This window comes from Diuraphis noxia, unplaced genomic scaffold (assembly GCF_037042655.1).
Source record: "Diuraphis noxia isolate RWA-SAM2 unplaced genomic scaffold, SU_Dnox_SAM2 contig0001, whole genome shotgun sequence".
NCBI classification, from domain to species: domain Eukaryota; kingdom Metazoa; phylum Arthropoda; class Insecta; order Hemiptera; family Aphididae; genus Diuraphis; species Diuraphis noxia.
The window spans coordinates 90845411-90864500 of NW_028301711.1; the positions used below are offsets into that span (position 1 = coordinate 90845411).

General features: G+C 28.0%; 1 protein-coding gene across 2 annotated transcripts; it reads left to right on the forward strand.

Annotated features, from left to right (window-relative positions):
* The first annotated feature begins 8089 nt into the window (after positions 1–8089).
* Positions 8090–16010, forward strand: LOC107167522 (ATP-dependent RNA helicase vasa-like). Of its 2 annotated transcripts, none has more exons than XM_015516610.2 (9): positions 8090–8286; positions 13047–13696; positions 13763–13984; positions 14050–14226; positions 14334–14532; positions 14617–14817; positions 14880–15052; positions 15112–15222; positions 15734–16010. In XM_015516610.2, the coding sequence occupies exons 2-9, from the start codon at positions 13055–13057 to the stop codon at positions 15755–15757; spliced, it is 1749 nt and encodes a 582-aa protein (XP_015372096.1). In that variant the 5' UTR covers positions 8090–8286; positions 13047–13054; the 3' UTR covers positions 15758–16010. The 2 variants fall into 2 exon arrangements, with proteins under 2 accessions (XP_015372096.1, XP_015372095.1); XM_015516609.2 differs by having other exon boundaries at positions 8092–8282.
* Positions 16011–19090: the final 3080 nt, after the last annotated feature.

Sequence of the window (19090 nt, forward strand, 5' to 3'; positions counted from 1 at the left end):
AACTAACATAACTGAAGATAATTTTAGAAAATTTTACACGTGGTATTTTCACCTTTAAACAATAATTTATACTTTAGTTTAAGTTTACTTAAAAAATTTTAAATTTAAAGTATTTTCATCTTAGACACACGCCAAATGAGTTGACATAATTTCAAATAATAAGTTTTAATTGTTGATTGTAGGAAAAAAATAATAGAGTTATTAGATAAAAAAAACAAATTATACAAATAGAGATGACTCATGGCCGCTAATAGCTATGGTATGGAAAAAATGGGTAGAAAAGTACACACATTGGTTAATTATGACAGAGGAGGACCTAAGTTTTAAAATGTACTTTTTTTTGGATTTTTATATCTGGTCACCTTAACTATACAGTATGTAGAAAGAGCCATAGAGCCCATAGAGGTATGACGGTATAAAGCATTACGATGTACCTAACTATATTATGTAGAACTACCTGTAAAGAAATTAATACACTATACTAATATAGTATGATACTATGATATGATTATTTTATTACCAAAATATGTTTGAAACATAAATTGCGTAGTACACATATAAGAAAATATCTTGATAAGAATTGTTATAATCTCATTCTATAAATAATCGTATTGTTATAAAGTTTTGTGAAATTACAACTCGGCTCCCTCCCAACCAATGTATTGTTTATTTGTAACTAATATATTTATGTATTACGCATTACGTTGATTATAATTAGTAATTACATATTGCGGATTTTGATCTAAAGATGCGTCCACATTACAGCAAATTTGTGTGTCCGTTATATTTTTTGAATTTGAATTTTGTAGCATGCGTCAAAATTTAGATAAGTATGCAGTGGCGGCGCCAGAATTTTAATACCAGGTGGACCAGGCTGGGGCACAAATATTTTAGGGAGGGCTAAATTGTTGACTTGATATTTATATATATAAACAATAGTGATGACAGGCAATTCCCAGAGGGAGGAGGGGGAGGGTCAACTTCCAATTTTTTTACACTTCATCGTGTTAAATTACTAAAACAATGATTTGTAAACATGTAGTAATAGTATTTATTTCCTAACAAAATAATATATATTCATGTAAAAGTATATAAAAATAGAATGCTTTCCCTTGTATTTTCTTTATCATAGTTGGTTAATCTAATCTAATAATCTAATCCCGTTGTTCATGGAATTTTCAAAAAAAATATTAATAATATTGATTAATGTTTAATAATAATTAGTAAGGATAACTTATTATTTTCGTATTCAGCCGCTGGAAAATACACGTTATTTATGAGGCATGAAAGCATAGTGCATAGTTTTCAACCCATTCAAAATGTTGTTCACGCCATCTATTATGACTTAATATTTTCATATTTTGATTTATTCATGAGATATTTTTAGTATTCTAGTATGATTAAATTTAATTTTTGGGATGAGCCACAGAGGGGGCCCGACGCCCGAGACTTTTTAAGGTGGGCCCAGGCCCACCGTGGCCCACCCCTGGCGCCGCCACTGTAAGTATGGATCGGTCGACACATGCTCAGTATTTCGTTCCGTACAACGCACACGACCCGAACGGTTGTCTGTCTCAGTGTTGGTGAGTTGCGGCCCAAACCCTAAATAACGTACGAATTGCGGCCATACAATAATGTATATATTACATATATATATATATATATTATATACTATATGTCTATATATAGTATATAAACATCACAATATTATGTAGGTATTTTCTAGTATAAATATTGTCGTGCTTAAATTAATATTGGTCGTAAAGAAAATAAAAGTATTCATAAAATTATAGAATATAATATAATATATTAATATTATGACATTATATTAAATAATAAATAATAAAAAAAAAATAAAAGTATAATTGGTGTACCTAATATATTATGATAATAATGTCCAAAAAAAATCAAAGCATTCATAATGTATAAGTCATATATGACAGATAATACGATAAAACGATCTATATTATCTTTATCATATTATATACAAAAATATAACTTCCCATACGTATTGAACATTTCGTTTATCGTTATTCGTTTATACGGTACATAGGTAATAGGTATATAATATAATATATATTATATAAGTAAGGTACATATGTAATGATAATTACCTGGGCCGCAACTCACCTATCGCTAAAATATTGTCGGGCCGCAACTAACCTATACCTAAAATATTATCGGGCCGCAATTCACCGGTCTCCGACACCGGAAACGAAAGGTCGGGCCGCAACTCACCCTCAGCCGTCTGTCTCTTGGTATCAAAAGAATTTGTGTGTGTGCGGCGCTCAGTTTGGAAGTCTTTTTCATAGTCTATTTTATTACGCACATATAGCGAATAAATCAATAGTTAAAATACAACTTATTACGAACTTATGTTACGATCATATTTTGTTAATATGGAGTGGAGTACAGAAAATTTTTATTTACTCATACAAGAATACCAAAAACATAGAATGTTATGGGATTCAAAAGATCCATTTCATTATTCTAAAACGAAAAAGCACAATGCATGGTGTTCTGTTGCTAACGGACCACGAAGAGGTAAAAAAAAATTGTTAAAAATGTATAAAATGTTTAACTTTTATAGCTAAAGATTGAAATTTTAAAACAAGATTCTACGTAAGTAGATAATTCTGCAGCAAAAAAAATCTATTTTTTATAGTTATTTAAAGTTTAAATTTGGATGAAATTACATATTAAATAGGTAACCAAGAATAATAATTTTAGCTATATTGTTGTAATTTAATAAAATTTAAAAAATGAAATACTCAAATATTAATAAACAAATTTGTTTTATTTGTTTTATTTTATTATTTTATAAATAAAAATAGTTAACATTATTCTGATTTTATAGTTTAAAACAATATTAATACCAATTTCGCTAGTTACTACTGTCCACCAGATCACTTAATTTAATACTTGGATTAGTTGGATTTTTTTATGACAGAACACACTCAAACTAACTAATTACCTACTATCGTAGTTATTAGTTAATACTCAAAATGTTTATTCGTCCATTCAGTACGGTAATTTATAAATTTCACATTTTATTACTTACTTGTTACATACTTATTTCTTATAACAATTTCGACTTTTACAAAATTATTATAATAATAGGAATCATAGCCATGCCGTTAAGATTTGGCACCCAGGGCAAAATTAAAAATATTCTCCCTGCTTTTAAAGTTTAAAATATTATTAAAAAAATTGTTGGCGCCCCTTAAAACAATGTGCCCGGAGCGTATGCCTCTCAGACCTCCCACGGCACGATTCTAGTAGGAATTCAATTAGAATTTTCCTGTTCAGTTTTTCTATATGAAATATGTAACAAAATTCAAATTTATAACTAATAAAACTGAACATTTTCTAATAGTTTGTTCAAATTTTCGTGTTTATAAACGTCGAACACTCAACTAAATTGGTTTTTTATTATCCATTCCAATTTTATAAGTAAAGACCGGATTTAGCATATTATGCATATTCATATCTTTATAAGCTATTACATGCAGTAAATGGGCTTTCATCAATCATAGTTAAATAAATAATGTTACAAATTTTTATTTTGCATATTTTTGCATAATTTGGGTACAAGTGCATATTTTCCATAAAAATGCATGTTTTTGCATATTACGTATATATTTTAATATTTTAATTTAATTTTATAACTGTATGTACCATTATTATACACAAATTTGTTCAAAACACAAAAATTGAAAATATTTTTAAAAATATAATAGGCAGATTGTATACTGATTTTCCCGTTGTATATTTTTATCTTATCTGCTTCATCTAACATTATCGAGTTATCGACTATCGTTTATACTACCGAACACAGACTGACAGACTAACGACTGTAGTTCGAAGTGTACATTCGGCAATAGTCAACGACGTCAACGTAGTATAAAATAAACTGAATAAACACATAATATTAATTTTATATAACATTGTTTGTGTTTTTTAAATTACAATGCCAAAGTTTCCAAGTATTTTGCATGTTTTATGATTTTTAAGTGCATATTTTCATCATAAATGTTTTGAATTTTTGATTTTATAAATTTACCATAAATAAAAAGCTGTAATAATCAAAAATTTATTTTGCATGTTTTATGATTTTTAAGTGCATATTCAGAACTTCTTAAGTGCATATTTGCATGCATATTATAACATTTTAAATGTATATAGATCCGGTCTTTATTTACAAGCAATACTCATAAACAATAACTTATCAAGATAAAACACTGTTTTAAAACAATTTTTAATTTTTGTCGTAAATTAATTTTTATATTATGTTCAATAATAATTTTATATTATTATGTATAGATGATATTAGTACTTGGTGGGTAGATTATATACACACTGGCGGATTGTCGATTTTAATTTGTAAATAAAAAAATATCTTGCATTATGAATATACTATATAGCATATAGGTACTGTATTATTCGTCTATACTCTATACTTATGTATAGTATATAATATTGTAATGAATGATTAAATATTTTGTTTAAAAAACTGATAATGAGAGCACATATTTGGTGAACATAAGCCTGGTGTACACGAGCATTTTACGTCATTGGACGTTAAATTTAACGTCTGTCGTAATATATTGTATTAGACGTAGGCGATATCGAACGGATGTTGAGTGTGATATGGTGCTTTAAAACAACTACTATAGCACTACTCTTATAGAGCTATTACAGCCATAGTATTGGCTATTACAGCCATAATTTATCTAGATTCTGAATTTCTGGATATCTGACTTACTTGCGAACCTATAGTCCCGTTAGAACGAATCGAGTTATTAAAGGCATGTTAATTATTACCTATAAGATTTAAAATATAATATTGAATTACAATTTTAAATAAAAGTTTTATATTTTCTCTGATTACATTAACTTAAGCCATGTTTTTATGATTTTTTATTAATAGTTGTGCTATTAATTTTAATTTGTATTTTTTTTTTTGTTTTTGATACTAAATTTAACAAAATGTCAATAAATATAAATGAATGTTTAGATCAACTTCTATCAATTACTTTGATTACGTCGTTCACATGATAACATATTCACATCCGTAATCATTTTTCGTATATAAAGTTTATATTACATTATAAAAATTAATTTGTATTTGTCGACATAGAAATCTCGGCACATAATTATTTTCCAGGAATAATAGAAATAATATTAAAGAACATTCGGTGTGTACGTAATTGAGTCCCACAATCCCGGAACATACCAGAACGAGGTAAAACGTAACTAAATAATTAAAAAATATATCAGTTGAAAAAGTAAAATGAATCAATTAAGTTCTTATATCTATACATTATGAAAAAAATCGCTTATACATTTTATATATTAACCGTATAATATATACGAGCAGACGACCACGTGATATTGTTCTTATTAAATATTCAGAATATTATTTTTATGATTTTTTTTGGTAAGTTTTGAAGTTACCAAGTTTAAACCCATATGAAAATTGTAACATTATGGTTTTTATTTGATTACGATAAATATTTCAAAATTTAATGATAAAGCGGTCGTAGCCATGGGGGGTATTCCATTATTAATTTGTCCTCATCTGTAGTTTTTACAATATCTGATTATGTAAGATTTTTTATATATTATTATATTAGGTACACATTTTATCATAGCTGACTAGCTGAGTATACAAAAACCGTATAAATATTATATATTTATACATATTGTACATTTTGTGAAAATGGACTGAGATAACTATTGTCTGTAGACCTGGAGTATACAAACGAGTAATATTGTCCTCTTCGTTTTATCACTAACACGTGTTTAACAAAAAAAGTGCCGCATCAGTGGTGAATATAAATTAAATACAGCTATGCCCTATAGGCAATAATTTATTGTGCTGAGTATATCAGTGTATTGTGTATGTATCTCCCGGTGACGACCGAGTGACTTAAATGGCGGTATGCAACGCAGTTTAAAATCACGATTAAGCAGTAAACACGATCGCCGCTAGCACTGCTCGTAGTACGTCAAGTCAACGTGATTTTATTTACTCTTTATTTTTTTACTACAATATAATTAGGCTGTTCCAAAAATCACTGAAAAGTGGTTTTACCGTAAAATCATTTATTTGTAAGAATATTTTTGATATTGCATTTAATTTAATGATAGTTTTTTTTACTTATTATCAATTGTTATAATTATCGAACTGATTAAAAAAATATATAAAAATCCCGAATTTATATATATATAGTTTAAAATCGGTTTTTAAATTAACCCTTTCAGTAAGTCATATTCCTAAATCCTGGAACATGTGAAACAAATTGTATGTCTTATTATTTTTATGTTATTGTTACAATCTTTAATAATTCAAATGTTATTACCACTTTTATGATTTGCAATAATTTGTCATATGCACTATAAACACAATTATCAAAACCAATATAATATACAGGGTCAGGGTGTAGAAAGATAGGAAAAACATTAAACAATTATGTTAATTAAACGTATAGTAAAAATTGTTATTATGTGATAAGTAAATAATTTAAGAAATATACTCATGTCAGCAAATTCTCAAAAATCATATTTAAAAAAAAATTATTATGTTCAAAATTAATTTAACCAACAAAGTATTGAATTTAAAAAAAAATCTAGAAAATAATTTACTTGACTTAAATAAATCTTTTTACCATCAAAATTGTTCTTATAATCAGATATACAAATAGGATATTTCGAATTTATCCAAAAAATTGGTGTAATAGGACCACACATCGGAGGCTAATTCGTATTGACAATAAAAATAATACTTCATCTATGTCACCAGAGAAAACAGTTAGCTAATCTAATTAATTTTAATAATTGGAATTGTCATTTAAAAATATAAAAATATGTCAACAATATCCATTATCCATAAAAATGTACTGGGTGTAAAAAATATTTTTTAAATGCTGTATGACATTTATCAGTCTTAGCTGTATTTAAATTGAAAATGTTATGCACTTTTAACGCAACATAATTTCAAATATTCGAAATTTTTCTTGTAGTATTTATGTCAAGTTATTAGCCTAATTCTTTTAATAATCTTATCAAATTTTCGCATACGCTGTATGAACTAGAGCTATATTGTGCCACAGTAAGGCGTGTTCCCATTTACGAATCTATTGAGCGTCGAACTTTTTTATTTAGATTTGATATTGAGATAGCCCAAAGCCAATAAGGCACACCTCACAACGGAAGCGTCGTTACAAAAAAAAAAAAAATGAATAGTTTGAATTAATCTACACTGTCCGTAACGTATCAACATGTATTACAAAAACAGTTACAATAATATTACGCCGTTGACGAGCATTCTCAGATATTCAAAATAAAAATGTTTTGACACACTTTTATATATTCTAGGTGAAAAATAACATCCTTTAGTTATATTACTTATCTAATCTATTATATTTCGCCTTGTCGCGCGGTTGTAATGGTAAAATTAGCAGATAATAATATAGGTTATATTAATATAATTAATATATGACATTTTTACGTTTACTGTAATTCAGATAACTTTAAATCTCATTCATTCGACGTTCAATCGTGTATAATATGCATTACACATCGTGTCGCGCAAATACAGTCGTGTAGTCGTGGAAACGTGTCGGAAAAGATTTCTGTCTTCAAATCGAAAAGGCGACGACGGCCGCCGCCGCATTTGGCGGTGTTCGTCGTCATCGTCGTAGTCGGCCTTCGCTCACCTCTCCCCCTTCAATCCACCGAACGACATCCGTCATTCAAAAATGTATTGTTTTCGGGTGGGAAAATAACATGATCATATTATTGGCGAGTGGCGACGCAGTCACGGAGACCCGTACCGAAAATGTTCAAAGTCCTCTCTCCCCGCACACTGCATCACTGCAGCGAATTACACTAAACTGCAGCCGGGCGTCCTGATTCGCCGGAACCGCCAAGACAATAGAATTTCACCACCACCGGTGCAGTCGTGGTGTGCAACTTTGCAACTTTCAACGGTTTCTTTTCCATGATCTGACTCCACACCGGCGGCGGGCCAGCGCGCTCCGTGCCAGTTGCACGTCTCGTCGACGTACCGCACCGCACCCGCCCACCTATCGCTGAACCGAGTTGATCAACGGGTAAACGGTATTAAACGCTTCGCAGTCCGCGGCCGTTATTTCGTTTTGGCTCTTCCGCCGACACGCACCCTGTCGCCGATCGACATTTGCTCTACGCTCTACAGATCGCTTCCACGTTGTGAGCCCAAACAACTTATTTTATTTTTGCGTTTATTACCAAGACTCGTAAGTATGTTGCTTTTTATTTTCTTATTGTTAACTGTAGTTATGCCATTGTGTGTGGCATCTCTTTACGACTTTAATCTGGTTCACCTAACCACGTTTTCAGAAACCATGCATTTAACTATGCTAACCGCCGCACCGAAAAGTCACGTGGTGGCGATTAAGTTCTCTCGTTTCGTGTTGTATGTCTACTCATTATTGTTGCATATTTTTGATTTTGCCATACATTGTAGGTAGTATTATTATTATTAATACGTGTTGAACCAATCTCGTTGAGTATTATCTCCAATGATATTATGTTTTTATTACGACGAAAACTTTATCCTTAATTTTTTCATATTTTATAATTCCGGATATCATAATATTAATATAAAATTATTCTCGCATTTGTTGTATCCGTTTTACAAGTTTGTCACATACTTATTTTACTCAGCAAATCTCGTTTAACTCCGTAGCTCCGTTAGTTTAAAAACTAGATTGAATAAATTGACCTCTAATAAAGTTCAAAGGTAAAAGTATAATATTGACGAGCTCATGTCGTAGATGCCTAAGATGTACAAACAATTTACAATTTTTAAATACTTAAACTCGCTTCAAAATTAACATATAGTAAAAAACCACACATAAGGTTGTCTAGATAATACTCCTACCTACCAATATATAATTATTTCTCAAATTTCTAGTTTATTTGGTGTAACGTGTTTTTGTTCCGCTTCAACATTCTTAATCTATACCAGTATGACAGTGAAATCGATTAAATGCTTATTTTTGAAACAAGTAATAACTTTTTCAATGTCGAATAACAAAGATACAATATACATTCATATTATACACATGGCACACCATAGATTCCATATAAAATTCAAAATAAAATCGAGCATGTTTTTATTTAAATCATAATATATTGAGTAAAAAAATATAAATTGATCAAATTGAATATGAATATAAATTATTTTAAAATTAATTTCATTCATTATTAAATATTGATTATTATTTCTAAATTTTTTTTGTCATTAAAAATAATTGGAAATTTAATTAAACATTAAATTATTTCAAGTCCCACTAAACATAAATTTATTTTGGGGTTGATGGATGTAAAATCATGATCTTAATCTCATAATCTAGTTAGTGCTGGAAACATGTATTGATGAAAAATTTTTGTTCAACAGGTATAGATACTATTTATAAAATATATTATGTCTTATTTTGGGGATGCATTTGATAGTTATATGTCTAGTTCAGTGAAGTTCAGTTTCATTAAGTAATTGATTTGTTCTTCAAATTGTCGATACATCTACTAATTATGTATAATAATATGTTAGGTTATATTATTCGAATATAATACTTTTTGATTTTTATCTACCTAATTTTGTTTTGATCCTTGAAAATTCAATAAAAGAAAAGTTTGTCTTTTTCTTAATACTAAGTGTATATGTTCATGAGAAATTAAATTAATTAATTTTGGCTATCATCTATTCTACTCTGTCCATACACTAAGAGATATGATAGTAATATATGCTATTTTTTATAGCTTCATAAAACATTTTATAGAATTTTTTTATTTAACATTTTTGTTTAACCTAACCTATTCATATATTATAATTATTAGGTATGTTATCATTTTGTTCTATGGTAGGTTTAAAAAACATGTATCAAGGTTTATAATGAATATTTATTTTTTACTCGTAACAATTACTTTTTATGTATAATAACTGATATTAAACAATTTGTATGTACTATTTTAAGTTTTGATTGTGGTATTATTTATTGTGTATATTAAAATGTTCATAGTATTTTTAAGTTGTCAAAAAAGATTTTGAAATACATTAAAATAAGAACCTACTTATCAACACATTATTTAATAACTTAATAATTAATACAATGCAAAAAACTAAAAAACTCCAGCTCTGCCGCTCTGGTGCCAGACACCATAATCTATTGGCATGTTTAATTTGGTATAATGAATCTTGTCAAAAGCATTTTGTTAAATTTGATATGCTAATAGGTACACGGAAAGATTCTATGACAGTAATAATTCAGAATTCTATATAATTTTGATGATATAGTTCTTAAATAACATTTACCTTACTAATAAGTGTTTTTAGATTGTTTATTTAAAGAGAATTTGTAATAGAGCTTGTTATAATTTCTTTGTTAGATATGTTTTTAAATACATTTTTGTGTTCTACCTATATATGATTTAACTTTAAAAACTTGTATTCTTGTACTATGTAGTTTAAGAATTTAAAACTAATTTAATTTCAAACCGTTTTAACGCCATCATATAAACATAGTAATGGTTGTGGATATAAATTTATTAGGCCATATAGAATATAATAGGGGTACCTATATTCCAACTTTTGACTTGTAATTAAGTATAATCTTTTAACATAATAGATAAACTGTTACTATAATATAATCTTTTATTTATTGACTCTTAATTTACATTATTTTCCATGTATGGAGTATAATTCATGTATAGATATTATATCCCTTTTATTTTATTTTTATGATATACCTACCTTACTATTTAAAATAACACATTTTCTTCAGTGACTATTAAGCAATTTATTATTGGCCGTCAAATATTTAAATTAATATAAACTTTTATTCTTAGTTTAACTCTGACTGATAACTTAAACATTTAATAGTAAATGGTAAAAAAAAAAAAACTAAAATTGTTATTTGTTTAATAGAAACATCAGTGTTTTCTGACTAGCTAATTTGAGAGAATCTTAAGAAAACACCCATTGAAAAATTCAACGGAAAAAAATACGGCAACCTAACTAACTGATGCATTATTTCTATTATTATTTTTATTTGTATCTCTTAGGCATCTTATCCATTATTTTGTACCAGTATTGAGCAATATAAGATAGAAAACGTTTTTATATAACTATTACCTACCTAATTAAATATTACATTTAGGGCTTAGAACTTAATGCACTTAAATAGTACTTATATGCATGTGCATAATATGTGCTTAAAAATAAGCACTTTTTTTAATTCAACATTTTCATAAACAAATATTTAATAAATTATGTTTATCTGTCAATACTACTCATAAGTTGCTGGATTTGTTGATGTACCTTTAGTATTCATAAATACAAAAATGTTAAAATAATACAAATATTAGTAAATATTGATTTTTAATTTTTAAACACAATATCCAGAAATTAAATTTATAGAATTAATTAAATACATAAATGGTAATATTTATAGTAAAGGAATAAAATAAAATTGTATTCCCATAGTAGATTTCTAGTGTGCACATATTAATATAGTATATTACAATACTTAGAATTTTAAAATTATGATATAATAATACCTAATGAAAACTTAAAACAAATATTATTTTTATTTTTCTATTGAAGAATTTTCAAATGACTAATTATTAATTTTTTATTGATCATCAACAAATATGTTCTAAAAAATAGTAAAATTAAGAAACATATTCTTTAAACTTCAAAATCACTATATATGCACTTTAAACCTAATACTTTTCGCATAGTGTTCTGAAACTAACTTCAGGCTTACTTAACAAAAAATGTAATACCCTGCCAAACACAGTCTGAGCCTTAGTAATAAGTTTGTATTAGGGTGGAACAGATCAAACTGACATTTGGAATAACTTTTGTTCAAATCAGTTTTTTTTATTTGTCTTTTTTTCTACCCTAGCGCTACATATATGATAATTTTTTTCATGTTTATTTTTTAGTACTGAAAATAAAAAAAATTTAATCTAATAAAAAATTGTTTGGATAAATTCAATATAGTCTATTTGTAAATCTGATTTTAAGAATAATTTTGACGGTAAAAAGATTTATCTAAGTCAAGTAGTTTTATTTTTAGTACTTTTTTAAAATTCAATATTATTTTGGTAAAATCAATTTGGAACGTAATTCGTAATTCTTTTTTTAAAAATATGATTTTTGAGAATTAGCTGACACGAGTTTTTTCTTAAATTATTTACTGATCATATAATAACAATTTTTGTCATACGTTTAATTAGTAAATTTTTTTTTTTGGTCAGGTCTTTCTGATATACCTTGTATTTTGTATACATATACATTTGAATTTGAGTTGTCGGGCATACATTTTGTTTTTATCCATACCATGCTAGTTGCCATTGAGGTTTGTTCTTACTGTGAAAAAATAGTGTAATTTTGTAACATCTCTGTATATTTTTCACGTGACCAAGGAATGCATTTGTTAGTGTTGGCTTATTTTAATAAAGACATAATATGAAATATTGAAATGTGAACTGCTAACTTTTCTGTTTTTGATAAAGAAACTGAATATACAATGATAATCTGTAGTTTAGTCCACAAACAAACACAAAGGTGTTTAAAATTTAAAATGTTAGAATTTTCATAAATAATTAATCTTATAATATTGTAAAGTAACTAAATACAGTGATTTAAAATATTTGTTTAACTTCTACACTAACCTTTTCACTGTTGAATTAAACAAATTCTGAATTATTTAAAATGTTCTAATTTTTTAAGCTTAAAATAATGAGAGTTCGGGATTCTTGAAGTTGTATGATTATCGGCAAATGATAATATATAATATATAGTATAAAATACAGAACGTAATAGGATTTTTGAAGCAGTGAATAGACGAAATGTGTACATTTTTCAGATGTAATAGCAGTGAAAGGGTTGATATACATATTTATGTAAAACTATAACCATACTTTGGATTGATTTTAATTTTTAAATTCACCTACATAACTTATTTTTTGAAATATAATTTTTTGTTTAGAATTTATAATGTCTGAAAGTGGTTGGGATGATGAAGAGTCTGGTTCTTCGTACCAAAGAGGCCGCGGCCGTGGTGGTAATCGTGGAGGAGGTCGTGGAAGAGGAAACTATAATAATAGAAATAATGATGACTTCAACTCAGCTTCTAATGGTGATAGTTGGGGAAATGGCGGTAGCGGTGGTGCAGATGAATGGTCCACTAATGATGACGGAGAACGTGAAGGTGGATACCGTGGCCGTGGTCGGGGCGGCAGAGGACGAGGTGGCAGAGGTGGAGGCCGAAATATGGAAAGAAGTAATGATGATGAAGAAGGAGGTGATGGAAACTTTGGTGGTGATGATGGTGAACCTCCAGTTTCTGATAAACCCAGACCAACGTATATACCTCCAGAAATTGATGAAAATGATGAATATGGAATTGGGGTTGGAAGCAATTTCAACAAATACGAAAATATTGAAGTAAAAGTTAGTGGTGATTCCGTCCCAAAACACATTGAATCCTTTAAGAGTTCAGGGTTACGTGAAGTATTAATAGAAAAATTGATAAAATGCAATTACACCACACCTACTCCGATTCAGAAATATTGTATTCCTGTTATTATTAGTGGACGAGATATGATGGCTACTGCCCAAACTGGTTCTGGTAAAACTGTGAGTAATGTTTAAAAACTTATAATTGTTGGTTAAATTATTATAATATAATGCATTTATATATAGGCTGCATTTGTTTTGCCAATTGTGCATACTTTACTTTCTCAACCTCAAGATTTAGTTTATGATCGGGATTACTGTGAACCTCAATGTATTATTATGTCACCAACAAGAGAATTAGCAATACAAATTCGTGATGTTGTATTTAAGTTGACCTGTGGAACTTGTATTAAACAATCAATTCTCTATGGTGGCACTGCAACATCACATCAAAGGGGAACACTGGCTGTAAATTTTAATTCAAATTTAATTTAAATATTCAAATTTCATTTTATGTATTTTTTAATTTATAGAATGGTATTCATATATTAGTAGCAACACCTGGACGTTTAAATGATTTTGTGGGTCGTGGATACGTATCATTTAAATCATTAAGGTTCTTTGTGTTAGATGAAGCAGATAGAATGTTGGACATGGGTTTCAAGCCAGATATCGAGAAAATATTAAACCATGAAACAATGGTTGATGTTGTAAGTAATAATACCATCATGTGTTTTATAAATATCAATGAACAAATATTTTTAAATAATTTGTGAAATGTATAACGCTATTTTTTTTTTTTAAATTTAATTTGAAGAATACTAGACAAACACTTCTGTTTTCTGCAACATTGGCAGAGGATATTCAAATGTTATCTAAAGATTATTTGAAACCAAATTATGTATTTGTTGCTGTGGGTGAAATTGGAGGAGCATGCAAAGATGTTAAACAAGAAATTAGAGAGGTTTCCAAGTTTGAAAAAAAGAAAGAACTGATCAAAGTTTTAGAATCCTTAGGTTGTTATTGATTACTTAAAATTTATTTGCAAATTATTTATGTATGTCATGATTGTTCATGTATTGGAATTATTCTTTTTTTAGGAGATTGTAAAGGGACAATGGTTTTTGTGGAACAGAAAAGAAATGCTGATTTCATTGCTGCATTTTTAAGTGAAAAAGACTATCCTACAACTAGTATTCATGGTGACCGTGAACAGCCAGAGAGAGAACAAGCCCTAAGAGATTTTAAGAGTAATAAAATGAAAATTTTAGTTGCTACTGCAGTTGCTGCTAGAGGCCTGGGTTTGTGATATCTACATTTTTTTTTTTTTTTGCTGTTTGTTATCTTATTTTGTTTTGTTCAGATATCAAGGGTGTTAACTGTGTTATAAATTTTGATATGCCAAGCTCTATTGATGAGTATGTGCATCGAATTGGCCGAACGGGAAGACTGGGTAATTCTGGCAGAGCAGTTTCATTTTATGATAGTTCTACTGATAATAACTTATCATCAGAACTTGTTAGGATTCTAAAACAGGTCTGTTAAATTTAAAACTTTTTTCTACTGATGAATTATTATATATTTTTAATTTTCAGGCTGAACAAGAAGTGCCGTCATTTTTAGGTGGTGGCGGTGGTGGTGGTGGTGGTGGAGGAGATTCCTATGGAGGAAGTAGTACCGCATGCAGTGACTATAGAGTGACTACGGTAAATATATTTTTGTATTTTAATTTTTTTTTTGTTAGTTAAATTGATAAATTTTTCCACATTAACAGTGTGAAGTATGTTTTTAAATAAATAAATAAATTAATGGGTTATGTTTTATGTTGTTTCTGTCCCATGTGCACTATAGTAAATGGCAAATTTTTATATTAATGAATTCACTCTGATAGTACTAAACTAAAAATATTATACTCATACATTGGCTATTTTAATTTCCATTTAAGTTATAAGCATGTCAATTAACTCAATTACAACTAATAAGATAGTTGCTTAGTTAGTAGGTGAATTTGTTCATATGGTTGCATATGTTACTTTCAGTAAGAATACAGGTTGAGTTGATTTTGCTTAACCTATTTTGGTATATTTGTGTTTGGATAGTAAAAAGTGCTTTGGCATCCTCTTAATTTTAAGGGTTTCCTAAATTAAATTATCTAACTAAAATATGTGTAATGCAATTATTTTCAATTTTGTTTTGTTTTTTTGTTCTTTATTGCAGCAAGCTGATAATGATGGATGGTGAATCAGTTTGTTGTTCCATTGGATTATTATTTATTTAAACAACCTAAATATGGACTGATTAGATTAAATTATTTGACCATTTAAGGTCCATTATTAAATTTTCCTATAACTTGCATTTAGTTTTATAATTATTTATGTTATGTTATAATTATGTTGTATACATATTACCTTTGTTATGCTAAGATTAATTTAATAACTTTTAATTTGAAATACATAGCAGTTATAATAATATATAATCCTTGTGGTTGTTTTTATTATTGCATTTATTTTTTTTCTTATTAATTTTGTGAAGACCTTTCATTTTATTTAGTTCTTAAATAAAATATTTTATCTATTTTAAAGTGCTAATAAGTATCTGTGTATAGTGTTCAGGTATAAACTAATTATTTAGGAATATATCTTAATAATTCATTGATTTTACGATTTATTATTTAACAACTTAGGGTTTTTTAATAAGAATATTTCGTGATGGTCAAACACTTCAATGAAGTTGATTGAGAGGTTAATGATTTGGAATAGGGAGGCCACACCAATGTGCATAAATTAGCTACTAGCTGCAAGGTAAGATTTATTTTGATATAATATATATTTACCATCAAAGAGATGTTCATATTGAAGTTCCTATTGGGGGCGTAACCGTAGCCAGGATTTTATTTCGGGAGAGAGCCTCTAAAAAAACTACCTTATACTGTTATGATATACAAGCGTGTATACATACATAATTATGTGTCTGGACAGCATAGACCACGCTCCCCCTGCTACTTCCTTGGTTTATATTATTTTAGGACAGGTATCTATAGGGTAGTCACTATTACAAGAACTTATTTCTGAATTACATTTCTGAATTTTTGCAATTAACTGTTAAATTCATTTTTCAAAAACTCAGAAAAAATTATATTTTTAGTGATTTATGGAGTGCCTATATATGAAGCATTAACTTGTAATAAAAAATATATCTATATATTAAACAATTTAAATAACGAATATTAAATTACAGTAATTAAAATATTTCTTATTTTTTTTGTCTACAAATTCTTGTTATATTTGTACAATCAATACTCCTAAGAATATAATTTTCTATTGATAGCAATGAAATCGAAGAAATTTTATTTTGAGATAAGGTGGATCTCAAATAATTTTTAACATGTCGAAGTACTGAAAATGATAGTAATGTTCACCACTCGTATTTGTGCATGAAATTCAACCAAAGATTCTTAAAATTATAAGAACATAGGAAAAGTAGCTTTTAAAGAAGAATTAGATAATTTTTTTATTGAATAAATTTTTCGACAAATTATGTATTCAAATCGTCAGTATACACTATACATAGTGTTCATCAATTTAGGGAACACTGAATTTCTCGGCCGAATTTGTTTTGAATAAATCAATTTCTTTTTTACAAACTGGTGGTATGAATACACATTTTTCTTGGTCTGCGCACGCACATGCGCTTTTTTTTAAATAGCAATACCTATTTTAATTAAACAAGACTAACATAATATGGATACAAAATTATTTATTAAAAATCGACTAGTTACAACTGGTACAAGTGAACAATAGTTATTTTATATTTACACAATAAATTAAATAAATTGTTCATAGTTTGCTCCGTGATTGTCGAAGCATAATTGGAAACGCTGTAGACATCCTCTTTTGGTTGCTGACATTATTTGATTTTTGGTAAGGTAACGCAACCACGATTTTATTTTTTAAATCTGCTAGATTTACTGGTGGATCTGCGTAGACTATTGTTTTATAATAAAAGAAATCAAGTTGAGTAATAAGTAATATCTGGAGATTTTGCTGGCCATTTAAAGGGGCCATAAGTGCCAAACCATTTTCACTCATATGCCCGATTTAAATGATCTCTAATAATATGAGCCAGGAGCTCCGTCGTGCTGAAAATAGAGGACAAACTTTGAACGTTTGAACGATTTATTTAATTTATTGTATAATTATAAAATAACTATTGTTCAGTTGTACCTAGTCGATTTATTAATAAATAGTGTTGTATCCATATTCCATATTATGTTAGTCTTGTTTATAACATTTCTAAAAAAAAAAATACGCACAAAAAGTAACCAATAAGAATTAACTATAATGTTTAAAAATGTATTATTTAATAAAATTGACATGGTTCTTATTCAGTCAATATTGAACTTAGAGTCATAGTTGATACATGAAAATTACTTTAAAAAAATAGGCCTATCCGAATTTTCAAAATTTTTTGAAATGTATCGAAAAATGTGTAGGTATTAATATACCACCAACTTGTAAAAAAAAATCGATTTATTCCAAACGAATTCTGCCGAGAAATTCAGTGTTCCCTAAATTGGTGAACACTGAACACACAGTATATACTTACAATGTTCAATGTACGCTAACAAGTAAGAAAGTATCCAAACGATTCAAGTAAAAAATAAATAAATACCAAAGCTTTAATTTATATCTAGATCAGTTGCTTTTCGTTCATTTAAATTTGAACATAATGTTATAATGTATCAACCATCAAACTTGAAAGTTAATAACAGTTACGAATAAAAAATATAATATAATAAATAAAATGGTTTTGCTAATTGTACCTACTATTAAAAACAAAATTCAATTCAAAACAACTCGAAACTCATTCTTTGATTTTCTATTTCTTTTGTTTGGCTAAATATCTAAACTTTGCGCCACTTGGTTTTCTTTTGTTTTGCAACCCCTCGACCCCCGACATAGTTAAGAAAATATTGTAAGTAATTTAAAATTAAAACGAACAAACAATTGCATTACATATATCCGTAGCCAGTCTACTGAGGGCCTGTCCAGTATAAATGTATATTAATTAATAGTAGGTACATAATATTATCAGAAAGATAATGAGAATTAACAATAACACACGCAAAGCATACAGGTATAACTAAAATTAGAATTTTCCTATTAACCATATTAATTATTAGATCCAGGAATTGGATACATTTGCATCTTTTTTTCTAATGCCCACATTCGATGCTCGTCTATACATAAATTTGATTCATGAAGTTTAGAATTTAATGGTACAATTTTTATTTTGCATTTTTAAAGTATTTTTAGTGCATTTTATTCATTTTTCACATACCTATATTTGCATTTTTCTTGTTGAAACTTTAAAAGTTACACATGCAGTTTTCATTAACTTGTTGTTTATCAATGTTCATTCTTTTTTTTTGTTGCCAAGAAATCAAAAAAATAAATTTTACCAAAAGTAGTATTTTCAGATTTTGACCGGAGCGATAAATGTATTGATTTTACAATGTTTTTTTTTTGTGTCTTTAGACAAAGTTGTCGAAATAATGCTTCAATTTTCAACTTC